The sequence below is a fragment of the Cynocephalus volans genome, chromosome 14 (genome assembly GCF_027409185.1).
Source record: "Cynocephalus volans isolate mCynVol1 chromosome 14, mCynVol1.pri, whole genome shotgun sequence".
In the NCBI taxonomy this organism is placed as follows: Eukaryota; Metazoa; Chordata; class Mammalia; order Dermoptera; family Cynocephalidae; genus Cynocephalus; species Cynocephalus volans.
The window spans coordinates 95,678,844-95,705,443 of NC_084473.1; the positions used below are offsets into that span (position 1 = coordinate 95,678,844).

The 26,600-nt window shown below is 42.3% G+C and overlaps 1 protein-coding gene and 1 pseudogene across 1 annotated transcript in view; one reads left to right on the forward strand and one right to left on the reverse strand.

Annotated features, from left to right (window-relative positions):
- The first annotated feature begins 5,861 nt into the window (after positions 1-5,861).
- CRACDL (CRACD like) overlaps positions 5,862-26,600 on the forward strand; it is a 51,747-nt gene continuing 31,008 nt past the window's right edge. The window contains exons 1-5 of the mRNA XM_063078936.1: positions 5,862-5,931; positions 15,416-15,587; positions 20,392-20,527; positions 21,016-21,180; positions 25,969-26,181. Coding sequence (XP_062935006.1) covers positions 5,862-5,931; positions 15,416-15,587; positions 20,392-20,527; positions 21,016-21,180; positions 25,969-26,181 — 756 coding nt within the window. The remainder of the gene's footprint in view (positions 5,932-15,415; positions 15,588-20,391; positions 20,528-21,015; positions 21,181-25,968; positions 26,182-26,600) is intronic.
- LOC134363475 (small nucleolar RNA SNORA48) lies at positions 20,708-20,832 on the reverse strand (annotated as a pseudogene).

Sequence of the window (26,600 nt, forward strand, 5' to 3'; positions counted from 1 at the left end):
TTCTTAGACGCGAGCTCCACCCACCAGTGGTTCAGAGCCGCTGCCTTCCACACCAAAGTGTACACACACAAGCAGAAACAAGCCAAGGGGTACACGGCACACATGCGTACTAACACTACTCCTACGTCACTTGTTTACAACAGATCTGCTGAATCATACACAGTCTGGTATGAGGTGAGAGGGCCTGACCAAACCAATTCCACTTTCCTCACAGGCAGTCTTGCAGCAATGGGGGGAGGTGCAACAACAGTGGCCGCCACCTCTTTGCCTGTGACCAGAGTGACGATTAGAGCACAGATACCCAATGTTTGGAGGACAGGGTCCTTTTTTCCCACCAATGGCTCCTGCAAGCTGTGCAGGCAGCTCCAAAAACATGGATACGGTTGCCTGCTATGGGGTTGGGGAAGTGGGAAGTGGGTAGATACTACCATGCTAAGAACTGAAATTGACAGAAATTAACCACAGTTTATCCTCCAAGCCTTCCCCTAGAAGTGCAAGCATTCAGTAGATTCCAGAGTTCTGAAGTAGTTACATCAAACAGATTCTACCAGTGCAGTTGTTATACAGGTGGAGAGATGGGTGCTTCCTATTCTGCCATCTTTCCAGAATCCTCCATGGACACATGTTTTTATTTCTCTTGGGTAGATTCCTAGGAATAAAATTGCTGGGCCTTATGGTAATTTTATGTTTAACGTTTTGAGGAACTGCCAAACTCTTCCAAAGTGGCTGCAACGTTTTACATGTCCGTCAGCAAGGAATGAAGGTTCCAATTTCTTCACATCCTTGCAAACACTTGTTATTGTCTGTCTCTCCCATTATGGCTATTCTAGTGAGTGTGAACTAGTGTCTCACTGTGGATTTGATTTGCAGTTCCCCATTCACTTACAGTCTTGCACATCTTTTCATGTGCTTATTAGCCATTTGCCTTCTTTGTACAAGTTTCTATTCAAATATTTTGTCTGTTTTCAAGTGAGGTGTCTTTTTTTGTTGTTCTTGAAACATTGATTATACATATTTAGGAGTACAGAGTTATATTCCCATATATATATACAATGTGTGATGATCAAAGGAGGGTCATTAGCATATTCATCATTGCAAAACTTAATAATTTCTTTACGATATGGACATTCGATCTCTCTTCTAGATGTTTGATAACATGCAGTTAATTATTGTTAATTATCAATAGTGGATGGCTTGACTGTACAACAGTAGAAATTATTTTTCCTGTCTAGCTGTAATTTTGTGTCCAACCTCTCACTATCCCCCCCCATAACCACTGTTCTTCTCTCTCCTAAAAGTTCTACATATTTATTTATTTACTTTTAGCTCCCACATATGAGTGAGACCATGTGGTATTTCTCTTTCTGCGCCTGGCTTATTTCACTTAACATGAGTTATAAGAATTCTTTACATATTCTATATACCAATCACTTTTCAGATATATGATTTGCAAATATTTTCTCCTAGTCTGTGAGTTGTCTTTACACTTTCTTGATGGTCCTTTGAAATGAAAGCTTATAAGTTTGATGAAGTCAAACTTATCTCTCTCCTCTTCTGGTGTGTTCAGTGTTATATCTGAGTAATTACTGCCTGACCTAAGATCACAGACTTACGCCTGTTTTCTTCTAAGAGTATTATTTTCAGCATTTATATTTAGGTCAATGATCCATTTTGAGGTCATTTTTATGTATGGTATGAGGTAGAACAAAAACATTTTTTTTTTTTTGGAGCAGGCAGCTGGATAAGGGAAAGGTGAACTAAAAGTGACTCTTCCTGGCTCTTTCTACAGCTCTCTGAGGTTAGATAAATTGTTATTCAAAACTGCAAATAATATTGATACCCAGGACCCCCTCTAGTTCGTCAAATATCTTGTGTGTTGGGTTCAGGTCTTTGCTCCGGGTGCTGTTGTAGGCAGTGCCGAGAGAACATTGAGTGTACCGGTGGAGAGCTCGCCCCACGAAGCCCACAGTCTTGGGAAGGAGGGGGTGGGCACCTCCTGAACAAGTTATTGATGACAGCCTCGGTAAGTGTTGTGAAAGAAAGGAACAGGGGGCTAAGAAAGACTCCATAGGGGTCCGAACATAGCCTGGAGGGTGGTGTGGAAGTGGCTGATCTGTTGGGGTGAACACTAAAGCTTTCCTCTGTAACGATGTGCTTGGTTGCATGTAGCCAGGGGACAGATGTTTTTCTTTGCATTGTGTAAGTAAATATAATGGACTGGAACCTTTAAAATACCATGTTAAAATCTATCCTCATTCTTCACGTGAATAAACTTTTGTAGAATTTTTCAATAAAAGCTGCAGTTAATGCTGGAATTCTGTTGTAAGCCGGGAAGGAGCCTGTGGTCACAGAGAGGGTGGAAGGGGCTCAGCACCCTCGCAAGTTAATGAGAACCCCTGAAGAGGCCTTTTAAGTCCAGATTTAGTCTAAAGAGTAAGTTTTCCTTGACTTGGATCTAGAGTGGTCAGAACAGCAGGAGAAGCACCGTCTTCACATGGGAAGCCAAGAGAACTGAGAGATACTGGGTATTTGCCACATTGCCTTTCTAATTAGCTTTCCTTCTGGCTTTTCCTTGAATTTTGCTAGGGGTGGGGAATATGTGTTCAGAAGGGCAAGTTATTTGGCCCAACAGAGACGATGTTCCATTGTCACAGCTGTGGGATGTTTCCACCTGGAATGCCCACACGAGGGGGACACTTCTCTATCTGTGCCCTCTGCAGTTTCACAGGGCAGATGGTCCTCTGTCACCCTGAATGTGCGTTTAACAGTTACCCAGCTGCAGTTTGAGTCTATCAGGCTATTGGGATTAGAAATCTCAGGGGTCAGCAGGGGGCAGGGAATCTAGGTGTCTTGTCATGTGACTGATAGTGGTGACTCTAAAGTGAGCCATCTGCACAGGGAGACTGTGTTTTCCTGAGATCCCATCGATGCCTGCCAGGGTGTGTCCATCCTGGGCACTTCAGATGCATCTGGGTGCAGACAGGAGCACTCGGTGAAGAATGAGCCACAGTCCCTGACAGCACTTCTCAGCCACTGCTTGCTGTGTGCTGTGTTCCGGTCTCCTGTAATGAAAGTATTATTGTCCCTCTTTTATGTGTGAGGGGACCAAGGCCCAATGCTGGTAGGTTGTGGGGTGAAGATTCCACCCCAGCACTGCCTGATGTCCAAGTCTTTGCTTTTTTCCTCTGCAGTATGTTCCACTCTTCTTAGTATGAAGACATTTGGGACTTTAAACATGAGCAGTTCCTACAACCCCCCACATGCGGTGAGCCCCATGTGCGGTGCCTTCGTCGGCAGCAGGCTGGTGGTGCTCTGTGCATCTGCCTGATGGGAGTGGGTGGAAGGACCCTCAGCGTGGAGACCAGGCCCCTCTCAGTCCTCCTGCCCTCCACTGCTCCTGAACCCTCTGCTTTGTGCGGCTTTGTCACAGCCACATTGTTCAACCCAAGGAGAAGCAGTCAGAGCCTGTGCACTGCTCCAGGCTCAGGGGGTGGGTGCCCTTCTGCACACCCATCCATGGGGGCTTATGCACACTCCCAGCACTTCCCAACAAGGACCCTCTTATTTGCCAAAGGCGACTGGACATTTTGCAGGTAACACCGTGGTTTCTCCTGAGTATTATCCTTTTCCAGTTCTAATACATCACAGCAGCCTCAAAGCCCTTCCCTCAGACTAAGGCACCCTGTCAGACCCAAGGCATGGCCCCTTGGGGTTACTTTGCCTGAGTCCTGGCCTGACCCTGGGCAGGGCTGCTTGGCAGGTAGAGCCATTTCAGTGAAAGATTTTGTCCTTTGGATTCCCCAGCTTCCCTTGTGTCCCTCCAGGAAGGCTCAGGACTGTCCCTTTCCCTGGGTCAGCACCTGCAAGAGGTGGGGGCCATGGAGGTCTCATCCATCACTGCACCCCAGTACCTCAAGAGTACCTGCCCACTCTGGGTGTATAGTCAACGTGAGTAAAGAGGTCAGTGTCTGCTTTGCTACCTTGGGCAAGTGAACAGACCACCTAATATAATGTATTTTCTCATCTCCATAATGGGAATACTGAAAGTTCTGGGGATTAAAGAGTTAATTCAGATGATCTGCTGCACATGCTTGATAAGTTTGCAGTTGCTGAGGTCAGCTCTGAATTCCAGCAGTGGACAGCTCTTGCACTTCTGTTTTGTCACTCAGGGGCAACCATAGAAGATGGTACCCAGGGTAATAGTTGGTGACTCTTAACTGACCCTCCCATTTTCACTGTCCCCCTTGCTCCTCATATTTTCCTTGTCCATTGCCTCTTCCTTTGATGCCCTGGTAGCTGTCCCCTCCTCTAATAGTATCAAGGGGACATGACACTTAGGGATCAGGAGGTTGCTGACTAACTTTAACATGGTGGGAGTTGAGGGGGTGACCTTTTGGAACACCTGGGCCTTTGACTAGGCACCAGCCTCGAACCATTAAAATCATTCTCCTGTGTGACAGCATTGCCTGTTACTTTGACAGCGAACACAGATAATGAAAGCAAGGATATTCTTTGAAGCCTAAAATAGCAGTCAAGGGTTTGAAAAGTACTATTTCTGTCCAAACTTCATTTTATATATCATATAGCATGATCATGCGTCCAATTTGGTGAGGTCCCAACAAACAGTTTTTGGCAGAGCTAACACAAGACCATATATTTTAATGAAGCCAAAACACATGAAAATTGAGAACTGAAGCTTGTGAAGCTTTCGTTGGCTTTTAAGCAATTGGCTAGTAGGGAGGACAGACATTAAGTATTCGAGTCAACTTTGCACAGACCCATGGCTCCTCTCCTCTGTTAAGGATTTTCTTTGTATTTCTCCCGTTATTTCCCATTATGTGCTGTGTACAGGTTGTAAGTGTGAAGTGGTTAATTAAATATTTGAGTCCCCCTTTTTGAGAATGAGGACTTGTAGTGACTACCATTAAGAAATAGCTTTCTGAACAAATGGTGTGTTAGTGTAAGTAGGTAGAGGACCCTGTTTAAAAGTCAGCTATGGAAGGTAGGGGTGCAGTTAGCTTGATATTCTGTAGCAGATATATTGACCAGTAATCAGTTATGATTTCCTTGAAAAGTCAGAGATTTTTTTATCTAGGAAGAAGCCAAATCCATATGGATGAGATAATCATGGTAGTGTCTGGGGTGATTTGCTTAGAAATAAGTTGGTGGGAGTAGAGATGGGAAGTGGCTGTTAAGATGTAACTACAGTAGCCGTATGTTAAGTCCACTTTTGTCTCTGACGTTTTTCCTAAGTTCAAAAAAGAAACTCAGTGTAAATAAATGATAATGCAGCTATCCATCGAAATGTTATGTATCCATTAAGATAATACTTACGAAGAATTTTAATGATATGGAATAAGTAAGAAAATCAGGAAGTCCAGCTTCCTAACGTGGTACGTGTGCACGTCCACAACATATTTGCATAGAAAGACTATTGGAAGATTAAAGATTAACTGTGGTTATCCTCAGCTGGTGAGATTATGGGTGATTTTTATTGTCTATATTTTGCAAACTTTCCATAGTAAACGAGAACGTAATTTTTCATACTTTGAGAAGAACGTTTTTGAAAGAAAGGAACCTAACCTGCATTGTGTAAATTGGTGAAGCGTTTGTTCCTTTGATCTGTTTCCCATTCAGTTGCCCCGGTTGGTGAGTAAATGCTTATGTGGTTACTAATCTCGTGGCTGTGGGCATGTTTTTGGCCTGTGTTGTCCTGCACTCTGCCCTGGACTCTGTCCTGCTGGGGTGTGTGCAGGTGAGGTCATGGCAGAAGCAATCACCGTCGCCCTTTCACTCATTGGTAATTTCTGCTAAACGTGCTCCTTTAACATGAATTTCCATCTGATTTCAGAGACCTGGATATGATTTCCACGAGGGTGATGGACATTAAGCTTCGGGAGGCTGCAGATGGCCTGGGGGAGGATAGCACAGGTAAGGCTCTGGTTTCCCCTGCCCTGGGAAGAGCCATTGTTTGCTTGTGGGGCAGGGAGAGGGGCTGACAGAGCCAGGCCTTTGGGGCTGTCTGTGTGGAGGGTAGGAGTCAGTTCCCAGTGTGCTCAGACATCCCCAGACCCTTCCCACGGTGACTGAGAGCACCGCCAATTGTTTGAGGCCACTCGAGGGCAGTGCTCCTTTGCTTCTCTGCCAAACATGGGGACTTTTCATGTCATTTTCCTCATTCCCGGAGGTCAACATGTCCCCATGTCCATGTCTGGTTGACTTGAAAGCAAAAAAAAAGAGGGCCTAAGTGGATCCATTTATCATCCAAAGGTATCAGCAGGAGGTGGGCAAAGTACAGGATGGCCTGGTCATCCAAAAAAAAAAAAAAAAAAATAGTAATAATTACATCAAGAGAGAGCTTTTGATTCCTCTCCTTTATGACTCTTATTCTCCTTTAGGAGGCCTTTATTATGTCCTCTAATTGCTAAATTCCAGGCTTACGAATCATCATCTCATCATACTTTGTGATAGGTTTACTGTTACCCACATATTGCTATTTGTCTTGATAGAGTTGTAAAATGATGTTAATAAAACATTGATCTTCCCATATGTACTGTTTTACCTAGATTAGCCATTTATACCTTATGTTGGTAATAATAGCCTCCAGCTCTCTCTTGTTTAAAATCAAAATGCCAGTAGTGATTTCCTTTGATATAGTTCAAGAGGAACAGCTTCTAGTAATATCAAATCCTGTCTGCTAGCCACTAGCTTCAGAAAACGAATTTCAATGAAGACTCTATTTTATATATTATAGATAGATTTCTCTTATTTTCGATATTAGAACCACTTTTCCTCTGTCACATTTCAATAGAAACCAAATAAATGCTTTTATAAGGTGAGGATTTTAAGATTAGTCCTGAGAAATAATGGAGTTTGAAACTTTCTCATATTAAGGGACACTGAATTATTTATTTTAAACAAGAAAATACCATTTGAAGAAGTATTTCATTAGTCTGAAATAATGGCAACAAGTGCTAGTTTCGATACTTAGAGAGGTCACCACGAAGAATCAATTTTAGAAAAGAGATAACCTAAGTATTCTTTATTTCAAATAATAGTGACCATTAAGTTAGTCAGACCAACCCTCTCTCACTTAAAATTTAAAATTCTAAATAATAACATTCTTTAAAATACTTTAAAAAGTCAGAAGTAATGAGGCCAGAATTGAAAGAAAAATGGTATCCCAGAGAGATAAGTGAACATAAAGGTTATTTACCAATCTTGGAAATTTTGAATTTTACTTCCATGTCTTCCTTGGGTGGAAGGTGAGGGAGACGGTCAGATATTGAAGTATGGGGCCCATACAGATGGACCGTCTAATAGAATACCCTCCCTACAATAAGGTGGGATCCCAGGGATCTACAAAATCTGAGTGAGTGTGAGCCAGATTTGGGTAAACCAATTCTTACGTAGATTTGCAGTTTGAGTTGGCATCATTTGGGTAATTCAGAGAACCTGAATACTTGAAGTTGGTTAATAGTTTTCCTAGATGGAACCCCAGATACTTGCAGAAGCAAGCAGTCTTCTCTAAAGGAAGGTGCCTTCTATTTAGACTTCAAATTATTACAGAAAATAATGTTTTCAATTCTACGACATGCATATAGTCAGAGATAACCAGGCATAGAAGGCAACAGGGCACCATGAATGGGAACCAACATCCTATAGGTTGAATGGTATCCCCCCAAAATTCATATGTTGAAGTCCCCAGTAACTCAGAATGTGACCTTGTTTGGATATTGGGTCACTGCAGATACAGTTAATTAAGATGAGGTCATACTGGAGTAGGGTAGGCTGCTAATCCAATATGACTGGTGTTCTTATGTAAAGGAAATGTGGACACATAATATACACAGGGAGAATGCCACGTAAACATGAAGGCAGAGATCAGGGTGATGAATCTCCAAGCCAAGGAATACCAAAGATTGCCAGCAAACTACCAGTAGTTAGGGGACAGACATGGAACAGATTTCTTTGTCCCAGCCCTCAGGAGGAACCAACCATGCCAATGCCTTGATTTTGGTCTTCTAGCCTCCAAAACTGTGAGGCAATACATTTCTGTTGTTTAAGCCACCCAGTTTGTGGTACTTTGTTACAGCAACCCTAGCAAACTAATACACAGCAAAAACAGGGACAGAAACACAAGAAGACATCAAGTATCAGAATTATCAAAGAAATGCTACAAAACAACTATGCATACCATGTTTAAAGATAGTAAAAAACATCTGGAAGTTCCAGAGAACTGTTAAAAAATAGCATAGCACTCAGCTAGTATAAGACAAGAAAAAGAAATAGAAGTCATAGAGATAGAAGGAAGAAATAAAACTATCTCTGTTTGAAGATGAAATGATTATACAAAATGGACACAAAAAGCACCCAGAACTCTTAAACAAGTTAAGCAAGGTTGCAAGATATAAGGTCAATATACAAAAATAAATCATATTTATATATATTGGCAATGAACAAGTGAAAACTTGCAATTTTAAAAAGTATCATTTACAATAGCACCAAAAAATTGAAGTACTTAGGGAGATGTATATATATCAAAATAAGTGCAGAACTACATAGTGAAAAATACAAATAATTACCTAAAGAACAAAGACCTAAATACATGAAGAGAAATACCATGTTTATGGATTAGAAGACTCAGTGTTGTTGAGATGTTAATTCTCCACAAATTGAACTACAAAATAGTGCATTAATACATGTAGGTGTAGTGCACTGCTTAAAAGCCAGCTTTGAAAAGCAGGAATACAGTTAGCTCAATATTCCGTTGCAGGAATATTGCTCAGTAATCATTTATTTGATTGCCATGAAGAGTCAGAGATTTTTTTATTTAGGAAGAAGCCAAATCCATATGAGTGAAATGAGAACAGTATCTGGGATCATTTGTTTTGAAATAACCTAGTGAGCATGGAGGAGTAAAGATGAAGCAATCAAAATACCAGCAGGAGTTTTTTTTGTTTGTTTTGTTTTTTTTTTTGTCTTTTTCGTGACCGGCACTCAGCCAGTGAGTGTACCGGCTATTCCTATATAGGATCCGAACCCACGGCGGGAGCGTCGCTGCGCTCCCAGCACCGCACTCTCCCGAGTGCGCCACGGGCTCGGCCCCCAGCAGGAGTTTTTGCAGATATTGGCAAGCCGATTCTAAAATTTACATGAAAAAGCAAATAACTAGGATAGGTAAAACATTTTTGAAAAAGAACAGAGTTGGAGAACTCATACTACCTAATTTCAAGGCTTACTATAAAGCTACAGTAATCAAGACAGTGTGGTGTTGACAAATGGATAGATGCATATAGATAGATGGAATAGAGTCCAAAAATAGACCCATACCAATTAGTTGAATTTATGACAAAGTAGCAAAAGCAATTCAATGGAGAAAAGAGTCTCTGCAACAATTGGTGCTGGAAAAATTGGACATTCATATGTAAAACAAACAAACAAAAAAGAACATTGATCTGTATCTCACAGATTATACAAAAACTAACTCAAAATGCATCATAGACATAAATGTAAAACTCTAAAGTCTTTAAAAGAAAGCGAAGGAGAAAATATTTATGACGTAGGATTAGATATGACACCTCAATCTATGAAAGAAAATATTGATAAATTGGACTTCATCAAAATTTTAAACTTTTGTTCTGTGAAAGACACTGTTAAGAACATGAAAGGACATGTCACAGACTGGGAGAATAAAGGATTTATATTCACCATATATTTAGAGCTGTCAAAATTCAAAAATAAGAAAATAACCCAGTTACAAAATGGGCAGATTTTTGCTAATGCTGTACCTAAGAAGATGTACAAACAGCAAATAAACACATGAAGAAAAGCCCAACATCAAGAATCGTTAGGTGTTGCAAATTAAAACTACAGTGGGACATCACTACACAGGTTTTTTTAAAAAAAACCCTGATAACAACAAGCACTGGTGAGGATGCATTGCTGGTGGGAATCAAAAATGGTACAGCCCCTTTGGAAAACATTTTGGCAGTTTCTTACAAAGTTAAACATACACTTAGCCTATGACTTAGCAATCCCACTCCTAGGTATACCTAAGAGCAATGAAAACTTCTGTGTACACAAAAACATATCGCAACTTTATTAGTAATTGCTAAAGACTGAAGCGAATCCAACTGTCCTTCAACTGGTTGAATGGTTCAGCAAACTGGTAGATTCATTCAATGGAATACTGCTCAGCAGTAAAAAGGAACAAACTATTGATGGACGTAACAACATGAATGGATCTCTAGTGTGTTGTGCTGAGTGGAAGAAGCCAGAATCAAAGCGCTACGTACTGTATGACTCAATCTATATGACATTCTGGAAGAGGCAAAACTATAGGAACAGAGAAGATATCACTGGGTTTTAGGGGTTAAAGATATGGGGAGGGTTTGACTACAGAAGGGCAGCATGAAGAAATTTTAAGGGATGATAGTTCTGTATCTCAATTGTGGTGATAATTATGCAACTCTGCATATTCTAGAATGAGTGAATTTTACCATACTTAATTTAAAAATAAATTTAAAAAATAATATAGTAGATTTTTAAAACAATCAAATGAGTTCTATAAATATAATTACTAAAATGTTAATGGATGGATTGAACAGCAGATTATATCAGCTCAATATAGATTACAAGAAATACAGCATGTAGCATGCAATGGTAAAAAGATGAAAAAACTGAAGTGCAGACAACAACCACAGAGACAACCGAAAGGGTATAACATACATTTGAGCAGAGTTTCAGGGGAGGAAAGATTGTCTGAGAATTTTCTGGAACTGATAAAAAGATGACCAAATCTGCAGGTTTAAGAAACCCAGTGAATCCCACAAAAGATAAATAAAGGAAATTCATACAGAATGAAGCTGCAGAAAACCAAAGCCAAAATGAAAGATCTTAAAATCAGTCTGAGAAAAAAATGGATTACATTCAAAGGAACACGGGCCGAGCCCGTGGCGCACTCGGGAGAGTGCGGCGCTGGGAGCACGGCGACGCTCCTGCTGCGGGTTCGGATCCTGTATAGGAATGGCCGGTGCACTCACTGGCTGAGTGCCGGTCACGAAAAAGACAAAAACAAACAAACAAACAAACAAAAAAAAAAAACAAAGGAACAAAAAACTGATGACTGACTTAACAACCCAGTAGAAGTCACAAAGCAATGAAATAATAGCTTCAATATAATCTTAGAGAAAATAGCTGCCATCCTAGGAAAAATACATTTCAGGAATAAAGAATCAAAGGCATTTTCAGGTAAACAAAAAGTGAGTTTGCCACCGGTAGACCCTCGTTAAAGCATATACCAAAGGAATCTGCCTTCAGGCAGAGGGAAAACCTTCCTGGTGGAAGGTGTGGAACATAAGAAGGAAAGAAGCAAAAAGAGAATAATAAACAAGTGGGTACATCTGTGCGAACATGGAATCGTGTCTTGGGTTTTTTAATGATCAGAATGAAAATAATAGGGCATAAAAATGGGATTGAAGTATTCTAAGGTCCTTGTATTGTCCTGTAATAGAAAGTGTAGTATAATTTTTAGAGTAACCACCAAAAGAATAGAAACAAATGGTAAGGCTTGCTTATTAGTAGTAGGAAGAAATGTAATGATTGAAAAAAAAGTCAATCCAAAAGAAGTCAAGAAAGAAGATTTAGAAAATGCACATAAGATAGTACTCTTCTTTTTATTAATATATCAGTAATTACAGTGAGTGCAAGTGGACTAATTACATTAATCGTAATTAATTAGATTTCTAAAACTAAATATATGCATCTTAAATATAAAGATTCAGAAAAGTAAGGGTAGGAAAAGGTCACAGAAACATGTACACTGTGAACACTGAGCAAAAAGAAGGTGGCATAGCTATATTAATAGCAGTCAAAATAAAATTTCAGGCAAAAAGCATGACTAAAAATAAAGAGGGCCATTTCACAAAAGGTTCAATTCCCCAGCAAGATAATAATTTTACATTGCTATGCATTAACGTAATATCAAAGGTTATAAAATAGAAATGGACAACTAAATGAAGATAAATAAGAAAATCTATAACCGAAGTGGGTTATTTTTAACACATCTCTCAGTAACTGATGAGCAAACATATTTAAAAATCAGTAAAGATATAAAGTATTTGGACAACACAATTAAAAAGACAAACACCTTGTCCTAATTTACATGTATAGAACACTGAAGACAATACATTATTTTCAAGCACACTAGGAACACTTACAAAAAATGTCCTTAATGGTAAGCCATAAAGCAAGACTCAACAGATTTGAATGGATTCAGATCATTCAGAGTATATTACCTGACAGCAATGCAATTATTCTAGAAATCAATAACAGAAAGGTAATTAGAAAATTTCTGTTTGGAAATGAAGGCATACTTTTCTAAATAACCCATTGTCCTAAGAAGGTATCATAATAGAAATTAGAAAATATTTTCAACTAAACAATTATGAAAACACTATATTTCGAAATGTGTAGATGTACTTAAAACATATTTGGAGGGAAATGTATTGCCTTAAATGTATATATTATAAAAACAGGAAGTCTAAAATTTAATAAGCTAAGTATTCATCTCAAGAAGTTTATCTGCAGGTTCTGCATATGTGGATTCAACCAACTGTGGATTGAAAACAGTCAAAAAATCAATACAAATAAAAAATACCAGTACAATAAAAAATTTTAAAAACCCAACTTTCTACATAGCATTTACATTGCATTAGGTATTTTAAGTAATCTAAAGATGATTTAAAGTATGCAGGCAGATGTGCATAGAAAAAAATAGCTGTGCAGATACCGTACCGTTAGGGACCTGAATGTCTGCAGATTTTGTTGTCCACGATGGCTCCTGGAATCATTCTCCTGTGCATACCAAGGGACAACTGTACAATATAAAATAAATGTTCAGTAGAGAGAATTAACAAAACAAACTTTTTTTTAAGGCAAATAAAATTGACAAACCTCTAGTGTAATTGATTAAGGAAAAAAGAACAGGCACAAATAATATCAGGTATGAGGAAGGAGGCATCACTACAGATGCTGCTGGTGCTAGAACAATATTGTTAATATCTTTTTGCCAATAAATTTGAAAATCTGGAAATAATAAATATCTAGAAAAATGCTACTTAGTAAAATAGATTCAAGAAGTAGAAAACTGGACTAGTCCTGTAACAATTGAAGAAAAGAAATTATAAAGCTTAGTGGAAAAAGAACTAAAACACCAACAAGTGAATGGCTGATGCGCCCTTGCAAGTAGAACAAAAGTGTACAATGGTTGTACTCTGGGTCTTTGTAGCCACACTCTTACGCACACTATTAATGCTGTAAGCAGCATCTTTGGCAAGATACTGAGGCTGCATATTTATTTGTTCAGTCCTTCAGGGATGCCTACAATTTGTTAATTAGGCAAAGGCGAAATAGTGTCCTGACCAAATGCAGAAAACTCTTAAGAGTCTTTCAAAATAGTAAACTCTCATTGAGAACCATTCTTTAACAGTATAAACAATTTTTGATTATAAAAGTAAGCAAACTTCCACAAGAAGCTAAGAAAACTTGGCTGTAGAACTAATTTCCCTTTGGAGAGGAGTTTGCTCCATCTACGGTGATGTAGGAACTCCTACTAGAGTAATGCTGAGTAATTCTCCACATGAAGACAAGATCATGTAAACTTCCTGGGAGAGCATTAATATAAACTTAATAGAAAGATCCTATTTTGTGTGTGTATATATACCATCTTTTATTTATCCTTTCATTTGTTGATGGACACTTAGGTTGATTTCATATCTTGGCTATTGTGAATAGTGCTGCAGTGAACATGGGGGTGCAGGTATCTCTTTGACATGCTGATTTAATATCCTTTGCCTATATACACAGTAGTGGGATTGCTAAATCATATGGTAGTTCTATTTTTAACTTTTTGAGGAATCTTCAGACTGTTTTCAGTTATGGTTTTACTATTTACATTCCCATCAACAGCATACAAGCGTTCCCTTTTCCACATCCTCACTAACACTCGTTATTTTCTGTCCTTTTGGTAATGGCTATTTTATTTATTTATTTATTTTGGTAGCTAGCTGGTATGGGGATCTGAATTCATGACCTTGGTATTATAAGGCTGCACTCTAACCAAATGAGCTAACTGGCCAGCCCCCAAAATCCTGCTTTTTTTTTTTTTTTAAAAGGAATTTAGTTTATTAAATTATGTACTTATAAAACTGATAGTTATACATTGTTTTAGCAAATTATCAGGATGTATTAGACAGCATCCTGGTAATCTATGATGTTGCATCCTTCTATGGTGAGTTTGCATAAATATTCCAAAGGAAAAGAATGATCTTTGTTGAGCTGTTAATGTGAAATCACAGTGCTGTAGATTGAATGCCCCCCGACCCCACACCCCCCAACCTCATTGAAGCTTAATTCCCACCGTAACTGTTGAGGGTGGGAAATCCTATTATGGTAGTTGAAAGGTGGGCCCTTGAAGAGGTGATTAGATTGTAAGGACCATGCCCCAGTTCATGGGTGTGGTTCTGAGAGCTTTAAAAGGAGAGCACGTGAGAGTCTCTCTCTCTGCTCTGCCATTTTGACATGTGAGACCCCGCATTATGGTCACCACCAAGGCCTTCACCAGATGTGTTCCCTGGACTTTGGACTTTCCAGCCTCCAAAACTGTAAGCAGTAAATTTCATTTTCTTACAAATTACCCAGTTTCTGGTATTTATGTTATAAGCAACAGAAATGGACTAATGCACATAGGATCCTGGATATGATAGAATTTGGAGGTGGGAATGAAATAGATATCAGAGAAGCAATCACAAAATGTTAAAAAGTGTTATAAATTCTAGCAATCTAGGAAGCAGGGCAGAGTCAGGCTCAGCCTGGCCACACCCCTCATGGGGATAACCACCATTTGGTAATTTTTCTCCCCAAGACTTGTTAGCTTTATAGAGGTGTTTGGCGCTCCAGTGAGTCTCCTCTTGCCCATGAGGCTGGGCCTGCTCTGATTGTCCTTGGTGCCATGTCCACACTAAACAAAGCATTTGAGAATTATTTTTAAAATAGTTTGGGTTATCACACAGCCTTTACCTCATCAAGACTTTTGTTGTTGACTGTGTATATTTCAGAAATTAAAACTTGATTTCATGTGAGAGGAAAGTTGCTTGTTTTGATTCTGTGATCATGGTCCAAAGCGTTCTTGGCTCATTTATTTAAATATCCTAAAGAAAGAGAAATCATGATTTGTTTTCAGATGTGCACAATGGGTATGCCATGTACTTCTGTATGGTAAAAGGTCTTTTCAGAAGCAAATGACTAAAGCCTGGATAAAAATCCTGCTTTCTCTCCTTTGTATACACATCTACCACATGTGCAAAGACAGACTCTTGCTTATTTATTTTTTGTTGTTTTTAAATCTGTGTAGGAAAGAAAAAATCCAAATTCAAAACATTTAAGAAGTTCTTTGGAAAGAAGAAGAGAAAGGAATCCCCTTCGTGCACAGGAAGTAGCACCTGGAAAGAAAGTCAGGCAAAGAGTGAGGTCCTTGCCATCGAGGCAGAGCCTGTTGTGGGCTACGACTCTGAAGATGAGCTTGAGTAAGTGTTGTTTACCCGCCCCCACCCCCAGGCTTGTGTGCTCCAATGAGAAGGGGGGTGTCTGGGCACAGGAAGACGCAAACACTCTATTTTATTATCTTGGTAACTTGCTGCCTATCTGAGCCTTTTTTCTTCCTAGATAATCCCACCGGAGGTTCTTCTACACAAGTTGTATTTTCTGTCTTTTCAAACATAGGTTGAAGAAAGGTGGGAAAAAACATGACTAGGTACCTGCTGTGTGCCAGGTGCCGCATATATTAAAAGTTCACAGCAACTGTGGGAGAGGAGGTACTATATACCGTTTTATAAATGAGCAAAGTAAACCTTAGAGAAAGTTTGCAAATTACCCAACATCCTACAGCTGAAAGTGGCAGGGTGAGAGTATGGACCCTGGTTTAATTCGACTTAAAACTCTTTTGAGGACCCAGATACTATACTGGAAAAAGACATTTCTCTAGGCTTGAGTGCTGAGTAATCCAATAAGAGCATTTTCACTAGACAGAGGAGGAAAAAAGTCTTCTTGCTGTTCAGTCTTAGAAAAATCATCCCAAAATGTCGTTAGGAAGAACAGACCCAATGGGTGTGAATATTTCAGAGGTCTAGTGAAGAAATCCTCATTTTGTAACTTGTATTTCATCAAAGTATAATTACAGTATGTATGCTCCAGTTATCCCAGCAGTTATTTCTATGACTAAAAGGAAAAGAAACAAATTTTTTGCTATGCCAGCTTTTATCATTTCTTTTCAACAACATTGGCTCCTTAATTTGAGGATAAAACTCTTCAGAAAGCATAATATCCCCAAGGATTGGGGAACAGACCACGCCAAGATAGGGTCCCGGGCTTTAAGCATCCCAATAACGCTGTCCTGACCCCTCTCCTCCGTCCTCTGCAGCCTTCTTGCCTGCTTTTAAAGGAGTAGAAATTACACTGTCCACTTGGTGGCACCAAATAACTGAAGAGGAGAGACTGGGTTTTTTCCGTTTTCTGTTTTCTGCCCCAGTGCTGGCAGGCAGTGAGGGACTCACATTGCACCTTGTGAGGCGTGGAGGGGATGGACTGTGCATCCGTGTTTTAGGCAGTGTGCTCTCAACCTTTGAGGAGCAAGTCATTATCGTGGTGACAGTACGAATTATTAAGTGTTGTCACTGGGCCGGCCCCAGGGGAACTATAGCAGCTACCCCCACCCACCCCTGCCTCTCGGCTAGAGCACACTGTTGTGGTATTGGGGAGACAGGGAGCAGCCCCTCCAGCCACGGACAGAAGCACAGCCAGAGGGGCGAGCTAGGGTGAAGTGATCTGTCCCCTTGTCTGCGCTGTCCCTCTCATAGGAGCCCACGGAAAGTGGGGACAGTGTCCTTTTTATCTTCCTATTCCCAGCACTTAGCAGCGAGGACACACCCTTCATTCCTCAGTTACTGGTAGCAGTTTGCTGGGGTTGATGCTAGGAAAGGAAGGTTGGGAGTGGACTCTGATGAGGCCCGGGTGGTACGAATGACATGTTTAGAGAGCAGTTGCAGAGAAGAGACGAGGAGCTAAAGGCAGCCTTCAGCCCCCGCGAGGGTCTGTGTGCCTTCCTGCCTCAGCTGCAGCTTCTCCTGCATCACTGTGGTCAAAGGAGAGATCCATTTGCTAAGGCACGTTGGTGCCGGCAAACCACACGGGACCCCGTGGGTCGAAAGAGCTGACGCCCATGGACTGTGTGTGTGTCAGTGTCTGTGTGGTTATGCTCCCCGAGCCTCCTCGTCTCCAGCAGTCTCCGCTGGCCTCCTGTTTCGTGTCATTGATCTCACGCAGGAGCAGGGTTCTTTGCCTTCTCTTGGTATGATTGAACTTGTTCCTACATTCTCTTCATTGCTTGTAAGCTCTTAGATGGATTTAGAGGTTTGATTAGGTTTACGTTGAAGGTGGTTCGGGGTGTTAGTGTCATCTCACATCACGAGGTGCATAGTTTCTGGTTGTCCCGTTTCTAGTGACACTAAGTCCAAGCCCTGGGTTCAGGGCTGTCAGTGTGATCCCTCCATCAACCTTCACCTACCGGTTTTAAAACCCATTGATGATCTATTATTTTCTTGCCAGTGGTGGGTTTTTTCTTAATTTTATCATTCATTTTACATGTGCTAGCTGGAATTCTTCTATGAACTTTCCTTCATCAACTCCGTGGTCGCTCTGAAGTACAATTTGTACAGGCAGGGCAGGGTATTGCTTGGTTGTCCTTTTATTGATCCACCCTCAGGGTAATGACCTGGTACCCTAGCAACTCCCAATAGTGACCAATGAATTTTGTTTTTTCATTTATTTACTTTTGCTCAAGCGTCGTTGTGAATGTGATGATTTTTATATATTTGATTTGCTTTCATCCACGAAAGCCTTTATTCATTTTAATCTCAAGTTGTCCCACCTTAGGCTATTGAGAGTCACTTCAGATTAGCTCCTGGGTTCTTTTGACATGACCCCGTTCATCTTTGAAAGCTTCCTTGCTTGTTGCACAGTGAGAAATCCCAGGTTTATTTTGCATAGCTCCTGCTCCAGACCCGGAATCAGCCTTTTCTTCACAGGGCCCTGGCTCCTCCTCTTTAGTGTGAAATCATTTTTAGAGACCACCATCTGGCTGCCAGGGGTGATGACTGCTACTTGTCTGTCATTGACTGTAGACATTTCCAGTGGATGTAGTTAAGAAATATGTTTTATTATTTAAGAGTAAAATAAATCATTAATTCATTAATTCACTGATATTTCCAATTCGAGTTTAATAAGGCAACATTTTTACTTCTTTGATTCTTTGTATTCTCTTTTCTCTTATACTGGAAATCTCGACTCCTTATGATATTAACAAAATTACTTTTCTTCATCCTGTAATATACTTATAATGATTTCATTACCCCCTTTCCCACACGGGTTAGGCATGGTAAACATTGTTCTGCACTCTACTTTTTAATCAGTGTTGCTGGTAATAAGACTACTGACTGCAATTTGATATCTTTGAGTTTTTTGTTGTTCTTAGAAGGTGTGCTATTCTACAGGTAGAGTCAAAATTCACTCGCACATACAGTTAAAGTTACTTGAAATCATTCTTTTCTCTGTGTGTTTATGCCAACAACCTGATATAAAATTAGTTTATGTTTGTTTTCTACTTTTAGAGATTGTTTTATTTTTCTTTTTGTTTGATTTTGTCTTTTAATTATGTAAAACATCTATATAGTTTCAAAAACAAAATTATAAATGCACATACCTTTGTACCTTGTCTCCTCATCTGGGTCTTTCCTTCCCCCTAAAGAAGCTATTTTTATTCACTTGTTATTTATCTTTCTATTTTTATTTTTTAATTGTAAGCAAACACACACATGTGTTCATGTATATATATATTTATACCCCATTTTTCCACACAGAGCTAACATACCATAAACAGTGCTCTGCACTATGTGCTGCTTTCTCACTTAGTATGGTCTAGTGGTGCCTGTGTACAGAGTAAGGAGACTGTCCTCACCCATGTGGCCAGCTACAGAGCCCTCCACTACGTGATGTCCCATGGTTTATTCAGTTAGACACCTACTGAGGGCCATTTGAGTTGTTTCCCGGAGTCTTTTGCTTATATAAGTATTGCTATCATACATGGCCGTGTGCATGTGGCATTTTGTGGTTTTGCCAGTGTATCTCTGGCCTTTTTAAGCTGTCTCCATGCCTACTTATACCCAGAGTGGAGGTATGTGGAGAGTGGCTGTGGTTTCCAGAGGGTGTGGCCGTGAGCTGTCCACCAAAAGAGGGAGATCCAGGCATGTGTGTGATCTCTGTGTTAAGGGCTGCCTTTGGAAGCGAGGGGCTGGTTCCTTCACTTGGCTTGATTCCCTCTTAGAAATGTGAGGACACACCCTTCTGGAGGCATGGGTTCCCACTCGCAAGCACTATTGCAGGCTCGAAGGAGGTTTAGTTAAAAGGAAACATCATTAGCCAACACAATTTGATCTGCAGTGTCCCTAAATGCCCCACAGTGGACAGGATGCCCAAGAAACATTGGCACACATGAGATGCCCAGTGTGTGCAGAGGTAGGCTTTCCTTCCTTCATCATCAGGTCTCAGTCACCTCCTTCCACCTATTGTTCAAAAGCCACGGCTGCTAGGAAAATCTGACAGCTAATTCCCACATCCTCTTAGGATATTTTGTGCATGTCCTGTGGTTTCAGTTCCAAATCAGATCCTTGAGCTTGCGGCTGGGATGGGGATGACAGAAGGGTCCACTGCCTGTGCTGCAGGACCTAGGCCCAGGGGTAGGCTTGCACAGATGGTGCCAGGTAATAAAAAGAGGGCGTGGCTTTGCAGATTTGCAGTTCTCGCTCTCAGCCAGCTGTGGATGTATGTTTTGGACCTTCTTGCGCCTGCTGTGCAAACACAGCCTCCAGCCCACCAAGAGACTGTGTGTTTGGCCACAAGGCACAACCTCAGTCTCCCCGGGCATCCATGCATGACAGGCCTCACAGAACCCAGCTGGTGCCAGCCCTGCCTTTCTGCAGGCTTGCTATCTTGGACCTCACACCTCATCAACCTTGGTTTTTCCATTAATAAAAAGAATTCATACAAACTTCAGATGTCTTAGGAAAATTCCTATCTCTACAGTGCTCCTAGTAGCCGACTGTGGTATTTGACAGTGTGGGGGTGGACTGAAGTCAGGAGCAACTTAAAACTGGGTGCAACAGAGGGCCTGTCATGTGATGTGCTGTTAACCCGCATCCCCTTTTTTCGTTCTGAGTCCCCCAGGGGTCAGTGAGTGATGGAGGTGGGCAGTGTCTCACAGTGGCTCTTCTATCCTAGGGAGTCGAGGGGCATGCTGGGCAGCCGGGCCCTATCGCACGACAGTATTTTCATTCCTGAGTCTGGACAGGACCCTACTCGGCCTGTGCGGGTGTTTTCCCAAGAAAATGTGTGTGATCGCATTAAAGCTCTGCAGGTAAATAAATGTTCCCTTGGCGGTATCAGTTGGTATGTATGTCAAATATCAATTAAGATGCTTTAAAATGATTTCTGCTTGGTTTATTTGATATACTTTAAAGTAGAATCGCATGCACATCACAACTCTCCCAAGATATGCCAAGTTAGCTACAAGTGGATTTTTTTTTTTTTTTTTAATCCATGTGTTCAAGGCATGAACCAGGAATGGGCACAGACCAAAGGCTAAGTTGGGATAAACGAAGGGTGCTTTGTCCCTGCTGATATGAGATGGGCAACAGGTGGATCTTGACCCATTCTAAGGCACAGCTTCAGTGACCAAGCAAGAGCTCTGGCAGTGCAAGAGCTGTGCAGACGCCCTTCAGTTCAGTCCTCTGCACCACACGAGGGTGTGGAGGACACTTCCCAAATGAATGAATCTGAGCAGGAGGCTTTGTTGGTAAATGTTGTTGATGGAAATGAGAGCAAATGTTTTTTATTCTAATCTAGTTAAAAATACAGTGTAATGTCAAAATGGGGCCACCACCTCCTCTGGGGGGGCTTCCTGCCAAGCGGGGAGACGATGCCGGCATGAGCTCTGAGGACGACGGACTACCCAGGAGCCCCCCAGAGATGTCTCTGCTGCAGGATGTGGGTCCTGGCACAACTATAAAGGCAAGTTCAGCCTCCAGCCATGCCTACCATGGGGGGTAACGGAGCTCTGGAGTCCCCTGTGTATTCCCCTGAGATCTCCACCGAGAGAGGGATGAGGCCATGTGCAGGGTGGCAGAGCAGGTCACTGGAGCCTACACTCAGCCCTTGGGCTGTATTTATTTTTATTCTTTGAGCAGAAATTCAGGTCTGGTTAGGAGATGTGGTTTTGGTGACATTTTTTGTGATGATGATAGATCTGATACGATCAACCTCGTCTTTCCTGTCTGAGCAGATGACCAGACCAGAAGCCCATTTAAAAGAAGGGAAACACCTTTGTGTCTGTTTTGTGTTGTCATGACATTTGGTGGAGGGAGAGGAAGGAGTAAACACATAACAATCTAGACAACCACGTCTGAGTCTTATGCCCATGACAGCGTGTTGGTTTAGGGGTAATGTGAGGTGTGTTGCTGGCACACAGGGCAGCGGGCAACGTTTGACAAGCAGGAGAGGGGTTTATGACTCAGTAGGGTGGAAGAACTGATCCCAAATGCCACTCACCCCATGAGAGTCTGAGAGGACAGCCTGAGGGACTGAGCTCCTTCTCATGCATAAACAACATGCTCATGATGCTGCCCCTTTTTAAAATTTCCATTTTATTGTGGTAAGTACACCGAACACCCATGCAATGTACTCGTATATAAATAATAACACAGATGATCATTTTTCCCATGTAGACAAGGCTCGCTGTGGAGCGGACAGGGCTGGAGTTATCTGAATTATGCTGATACTTGAAAAACAAAGGCTAGAGTTTATTTTTTACTGCCACACACCTGCTCTGCGTGTCCTGTCCCCTCTGGTCAAGAGGCTGTTCACAGTGAGGTTGTGGGGTAAATTGTGAATCCCTGCCTTGCAGATTCAGTGCTACTCTGAATTACATTCTGTAGCTGCTTCACCTTGGACGTCTAGAAGCGCCCCCATGCCTAACTTCTGTGGGTAGCTGTGGATTCTCAGAGTGTCAGTGATGAAGAGGCAGAGGAAGGACTAAGGTGTGGCTGAGTTAGTAAGCCCAGTCTGGACAATTGTTCTCTCCAGAATTCTCCAGGGCAAGCCTCTCCCTGCTTGCTCCAAGAGTAGGATCTGGGGACACCAGCTCTGTGGCCTTGAGAACAAGGAGGATGACATGGCCTATTTCCTGGACTCCTCCAAGCCAACCCTATACCCCTTAACACCTTAAAATGCCCCTGCACAGTTTCAGCGTCCCCATTTCAGGAGCAGATGTGACTTGGTATGTCTCAGGCCATGTGGTGGGGCAGTGTCTATTGTGATCTGCCCTGATGCTACTCATCGTTGACTGACTGCCCATCCCATGGATCTCTGACTCTCAAGGCATCCTAGTTCTCTGCTGTTAGCTGGGACAGGCAGTAAAGAAGAAGAACAGGTTGTTTCTAACGCATTCCTTGAAGAGCAAGTCCAGCTCCAGCCGCACGCACGGTGGTGCACGAACGCCCCAATTAGCTGGGTGGGAGCCGCTCGCACTGGGCCAGGGCTGCCCTCGTTTTTCTCAACTTCCTTCCTCTCGTGGTTACTTTTTTTTAAAAAAAAAAGTTCTGAGATTTTATCAATTGTCAGGTACCATGAGCGATCTACTAGCTTCCTAGGAAACCAGAATTTGGATTTTTAAGACTTAGGAAAAAATAGGTGATCTTTATCATCGAAGTTTTGAAGACACAACGCTCACATTTTGTGCCCTGAAAGTTTTTTGTGCTCTGTTGTCCAGTTGAGAATGAAAAACAACACAGCCTTTAAAATGTGCTTATATATCACATGGGTACTTGATGTAATGGTGCCTTAAATCCCAAAAGGATGGGATTGAGGGCTGTTTAATTTTTTCCTTCTGCAACACTTTACTCAGGCCACATGCCAGACAGAGAAACTTACAAAGATTACTGTAGGGAAAAAGCCTGTCGCAAATATTTGATGATACTGTCAAGGGGATATTTCCTAACAGAATAAATTTTTCAGCAGATACATGGAATTGTTTTTTAAAATTTCATTATCACATGAGGTAGTGATGAAACTTTACTTGGAGATTATTAAGGTAAAATTACATCTCACTGATCGTATTCTGGGTTTCCTGCTGTTAAGCGGGGAGTGCTAAGCGGGGGGATAAACTGGCAGGTCTGTTAAGTCTGTTTTGTTCTGGGCAGTGAGGGAAAGGAAGGTAGTGGAGAGGACACAGGTCTAGTGACAAATGGACGAAGCATGCCATCTCCACAGAGTAAGGCCTTGGGCAGGTTTGTCACCTCTTGGAATCTGTGTCATCAGAAGGTTTGGGGAGGGTAAAATGAGACCAGGTAGACCGTTGCCTCCCTCCTAGCAGGACCAGTGGGCTTCTCTTCACTGACCAGAACAGACCCGCCACTCCTGCTTCCTCTCTGGTGGCCGTTCCCACATCCGCTGCCCTTGGTCCCCAGTGGCCGAGCCCCTCTCTTTGAAGATAAACATTGTAAAGCAGCTGTTACCCAGGGTCACCCCAGAAAAAGCTTCTGAGCCCCAAGCCGTTTCCTCAGGGCCCCGTGAGCCACATTCCCTGTAACAAAGGGCCACATGTTAGATCTTTCAGTCCTCTGTTTCCAGAATCATCCAGAAGAACAGATTTCAGGAAAAATTGGGTAACGAGAAGCAAACAATGCCAATGTGAATTCTCCGGATGCTGCCAGCCCACCCATGAAAATGCCAGCTTCCCTGCCCTTCCCCCCACACCGGAGACCCCACATAGTTACATCACCGATCAAAGATAGGCTCATGAGTCTCCTTGGTTGTGAAGGTGTTCATCTTTCCAGACCCCAAGAACTCTCAGAATGACACTGGAGAATGAGAAGTGAGTTCCAAGGCCGGAGGAATTGAGTTCCCTAGGTGGGAGACCGGCTGTGACAGCTAGTATGGGGTTGCACGTGGACAGGAGACAGGGGAGTTAAGTTCTGTGCCGAGGTCCCCCGGCATGGGGCCAGAGTGAGCTGGAGCCTAAGACCTTCTGCCTAGGCAGTACAAACACAAGGCAACCCAAGCAGAAGAGTGGCAGGGACTTTTTGCCCTTTGCAGACTTCAGGGTATTGTTTTATAGTAGGGTGACTGAAGGCCCATGTTGTCACATTCTCATTTCCAGAGTCACTGTATTTGCAAAGCAACACATCTGTTCTCACGAGTGCCAGGCAGTGAGAAAAAAATTTTTTTCCTGTAGGTAAGGGTCAAAGTTAAGGATTCTGTATGATTTTGAAATATACACATGCTGTTTGTGACCCTTAAGGAAGATTATCTGGGAAAGGTATCACTTGCCCAGTGTAAGGTGACTTCCTGAGTCATCAGTTATAGTTATGGCCAGGAATCCTGTGGTTTATTTTTAAAGTAATTTTTCTTGCTTTATTCCCATAAGTACCTGAATAGCTAAAAGAAAAGAGCTAATAAAATAGGTTATGTCCACTTCTATCCCTTTCTCCTTTATTTTAGTAATTATCTCCTCCCAATTTACAAAATAAACTTTATGGAATAAACTTTATACTTTCATTAGAAAATACAATGGAACTTTGAACAGGGAAAATAAGTTCTTCTCTGAGGTTGTTCCTCTGCAGGAACAGTCCCTGTGTCAGAGCCTGTCTCTCTACTAGTGTCAACCTCCTGGCTCCCCATCCAGTTTAGCGAGGCTGCTGGGCACCTGCTCTGTTCGGGGCTCCAAGGTCATGGAAAAGAGATAGCAAGACACGCCCACGGACCTGGGAGCTCACCATCAGGCAGATCTGTTATCTTGCTCGCTGCTTCTTTCCTGTTTCATCAGGGTTTGCTAAATCATTGTGTAATGAATAAAATTAAGTTCTTAAGTTAAAATGTAAACTTGACACTGACACTGAGCACCATGCTCAAATAGAAAGGTTTATTTGTTTGTTCAAAGATGGCAGGGTTGTACTGAAAGCCCAGCGCCCACCAGATTCTCCCTCTGCACGCACCCTCTGGGCTGCAAGTGTGCACGGATGCTCAGAGCTTTCTGCTGATGCACGTCTTTGCAGGAGAACCCACCCAGATCTCACTCAGTGGAGGAGTTCGCCAAGTTCGGTGGGCAGGTTTGTTAGGGTGTGGCCCATTTGTCCGTGTAGCTGCCAGAATCCCCTTCCTCCCTGGCCACGCACACTTTTGCTTTTGCTGAATGTCAGTTCCTCGCTGCTGAGGTATAAGCTAGTAAGATATCTGTAACTTAACAGATGGTAACTTGAAGCCAGATTTCTGCAAAAGAGAAATCTGCATGAGGATAGAGACCTTCTAGAATGAACAAATGAAGTTCCTGTGGTGGAATATGGGGTGGTGGGCTGGGCACCTCCTGTGTGCCCAGCCCCTAAAATCTCACCTCTGGGCTACCCTCTAGGCTTCCAGAGATAGGACTAGCTGAAGCTGCCCTTGGAGAAATGCAGCTGGTCTGTTTCATCGGAGAAAGTAGCTCTTTTCTGAGAGCCTGTGCCAGCTGCTACGGGAGGGTGAGGGTGGAGGGGGCTTGGGATACAGTTTCTCTGCATGGCTTTGGAAAGGAGTGGCGGGTTTCCAGGGGTTGGCCCAACACTTTAAACTCCCAGCCATCTACCTTCTAAAGGAGTATCCTAGAACACTCCCTGTCAAGGGTCAAATTGACAGTATTTCTGCACATGTAAAGCCCAGAGACAGCGTGGGAAGACTGAGGAGGATAAAAGGAGAGTTTATGTGTTGGCTGTACCTGTTTCATGTTGAAAATTTAATGCTTGGTGTGTTTGCTCTTGCCTCGTGAAGGTCTCTTTAGTGTCCTCATCCCGGCCAGTGTCTCCAGACCACGTGAGCGACACCACTGTGTCCCCCCGGACCTCTGACAGCAGCCTGGTGCCTGTGGCTGATTTTAGTTACCCTCCGGAATTCTCCTCCTGCCTGGACAACTCTGCAGCCAAGCACAAGCTCCTGGTTAAGCCCCGCAACCAGCGGTCCAGTAAAATGAGGCGGCTGTCTTCGGTAACTGGGCTTCCTCCTCTGTGCAGAGGCAGGGCAGGCAGCCTTGGCACTCCCCCTCTCCCTTCCCCCACCTCTGTCCCCCCACAGGGTCTTGTGCCCCCTCTGAGAACCACCACAGTTGATGGGACTCGGCTGCAGGAGCTGGAGTGGCTTGTCATTTTCAACATAAGTGAATCATTTCTTCCTTGCGTAAACACTCCCTCATTCATTCATTCATTCCATACACAGTTATTAAGAACCTTCTGTGCACTGTGTGCCAATTGCACTCAATGCAAAGTCCACCCTCTAGTCCTGGCACAATCAGGCCCTGCCTACCTCTCGTACTTCCTCTTTCTCATGCACACTTTGGCCTCCATTCTGCTTCTTGAGCTCCCGGAGCTGTCTCCGGCCTCAGCCCTTAGTATTGCTATATCCCTTGC